The sequence below is a fragment of the Gavialis gangeticus genome, unplaced genomic scaffold (assembly GCF_001723915.1).
Source record: "Gavialis gangeticus isolate Ggan-Ray unplaced genomic scaffold, GavGan_comp1, whole genome shotgun sequence".
Classification (NCBI taxonomy): domain Eukaryota; kingdom Metazoa; phylum Chordata; order Crocodylia; family Gavialidae; genus Gavialis; species Gavialis gangeticus.
The window spans coordinates 13,104,745-13,106,899 of NW_017729003.1; the positions used below are offsets into that span (position 1 = coordinate 13,104,745).

At 38.1% G+C, this 2,155-nt stretch overlaps 1 protein-coding gene across 4 annotated transcripts in view; it reads right to left on the reverse strand.

Moving 5' to 3' along the window:
- COL13A1 (collagen type XIII alpha 1 chain) overlaps positions 1-2,155 on the reverse strand; it is a 216,933-nt gene that overhangs the window by 133,362 nt on the left and 81,416 nt on the right. For all 4 annotated transcript variants that reach the window (XM_019507839.1, XM_019507838.1, XM_019507837.1 and 1 more), the window contains exon 3: positions 1,554-1,561. In XM_019507839.1, coding sequence (XP_019363384.1) covers positions 1,554-1,561 — 8 coding nt within the window. The remainder of the gene's footprint in view (positions 1-1,553; positions 1,562-2,155) is intronic.

Genomic DNA, 2,155 nt, shown 5'->3' on the forward strand with positions numbered 1-2,155 from the left:
AGCTGGAGGCAGCTGTCAGCTGCCTGTTTAGTCTATGGCAGAATATCCGAATCAGCCAAATCTTTTTCTGAAGCTTTTCCAAATTGATTCAGATGCTTCAAATCAATTCAGAGCTCTTATTTGGTCTCCCAATTTAATTCAGATTCGGAGATTCTGTCCCCGAATCAGGCCGAATCTCCTCCAAATTGAATCAGCTACTGAAGCTTCTCACAGCCCTAGTATATGTAGGACAACCTGCACAATGTTACATCAAGTAGTTTGTTTAAGCCTTGAATAAAGAAGTTGTGTTAAGAACACAAGAACTTTGTTATGTCGTGATTTTTGAACCACCATCACTTGCCATGACTTAAAATCCTATGGGATCTTCAATGAGAGTAGGGTGTGGTTAGTCACAAATTTGAGGAGAAATTCTACTTTGGTTAATTACATTCAGTCTGCCTAATTTCCTCTTGTTATTTCAGTTGGCTATAGTATTCTTCACTTCCTATCTTAAATGATTGCCTATAGAAACAGGTTCAAGGGTCAGAATAAATTGCTATACAGTAGTGCACTTTGTCATCATCACTTTCCGGTGATCCCATTTATTTGTGACAGATTTGAAATTTTCATTTAAATAATAAGTTTCTAGCCCTTATTATTCCAAAGAAAACCCTGACTGTAAATTGACACATTGCTTTTGGCACAAACTGCTTGCAAAAACTGCCTGGAAGACTTTGAATTGACCTATTAATTTCACTCTGAATCTTGATGATGACCAGCTATTCCAGGTTTGTGGGCAGAGCTTCCCACCTCAATCCATCCCCCAGATTGGGCTTGAATTGATGAGATTAGCTTGACACAAAAATGCATATCTGAAATCTGCTCAGATTTAACATAGTTCAAAGCTGGAATTCAGAATTGATCCATAAATATAATTCTACACCCAGTCCTGGGGCCAATCCCACAAGCTGCTAGGCAGAACTCTCACTTAAGTTACTAGAAGCTTTGCTTGAGGAAGACTTATTGGGACCAAGCCTTCAGTTTGTGAAAAACGTTTGGGTCCTTGTGCAGAGACAGCCCATAGAATGGAAGATATTTTTTGCTAAAACTATGTGGGGTGAAATGTCTTTTGGGGCTCAGTCTAGAGCTTTTAAAACTTATGGAATATTAAATATTTATCAGCATTTCAAGAGGGAAATAAAAAATGCTGTAGAAGTGAATTCTCCTTGGAATGCCAGCACCCGGCAGCAGTTTCCAGTTCAAACTGCTCCAGAATGTGTTACTTCACATTAATTGCATGTATAGATGCACCCATGGAACCTTATCCACTAAGCTTCCCCAGCTGCAGAACTGCACAAAGATAGATGGGTGCATCTGTGCAATTTCTATCCAGCACTAAGTACAAGGAAAACTTGCAGTTTGAGAGGTAGTGAAAGACTTTCACAGGAAAGTTGAATATAATATTGGTCATTGCAGATAAGAGACTACTATTACCTCTAACTTCCCATCAACTCCCTTTACCCCATTACCATCAGATGCATACTTCACAAACACACAGGAGCTTTTGTACTTACAGGTGGACCTGAAAGAAAGAAAATGAAAAATAATTAGTGTATATTATACTGAACTCTAAGGACAAAGTGTAGATGATTGCTCCATACTGTGCCATCTTTATCCATTCACGAGATGGGATAAACTCTTATCAAATGTATTTGTTTCACCTTCAGATTACTCCATTGTGCTTTGTGGCTTCATCCTGACTTACCTCATTGAAAATGAGATCAGACTCAAACCAGAATTTCCCTCTCTTTGTCTCTGCCTTTCTGCTTCTTGCTCATTTTCAGGTTAGGTTAGTCAAAATCACTTTACTACCAAGGACAAATGACAAATTTGTGCAATTTGATTGGAAAAGCACTAAGGTTAAATATATTGACAACAAATCAAGACACTGCATCGTCACTTACAAACAGGAGGGTTTAAATCCACTTAAAATGCCATGTAGCTTCTTTTACCATATTCTATGCTATTTAAGAAAGGAATCTTTCCATTTACTTTCACTGTTTGCCTTCATCAAGGCTAGGAACCTAATTCAGATGTGGGATGGAAGGTAATATAAGTAAAAGATACTTCACATGAATTTATACTTATGTAAGAGCTTTCATAGCTACCTGTGCCC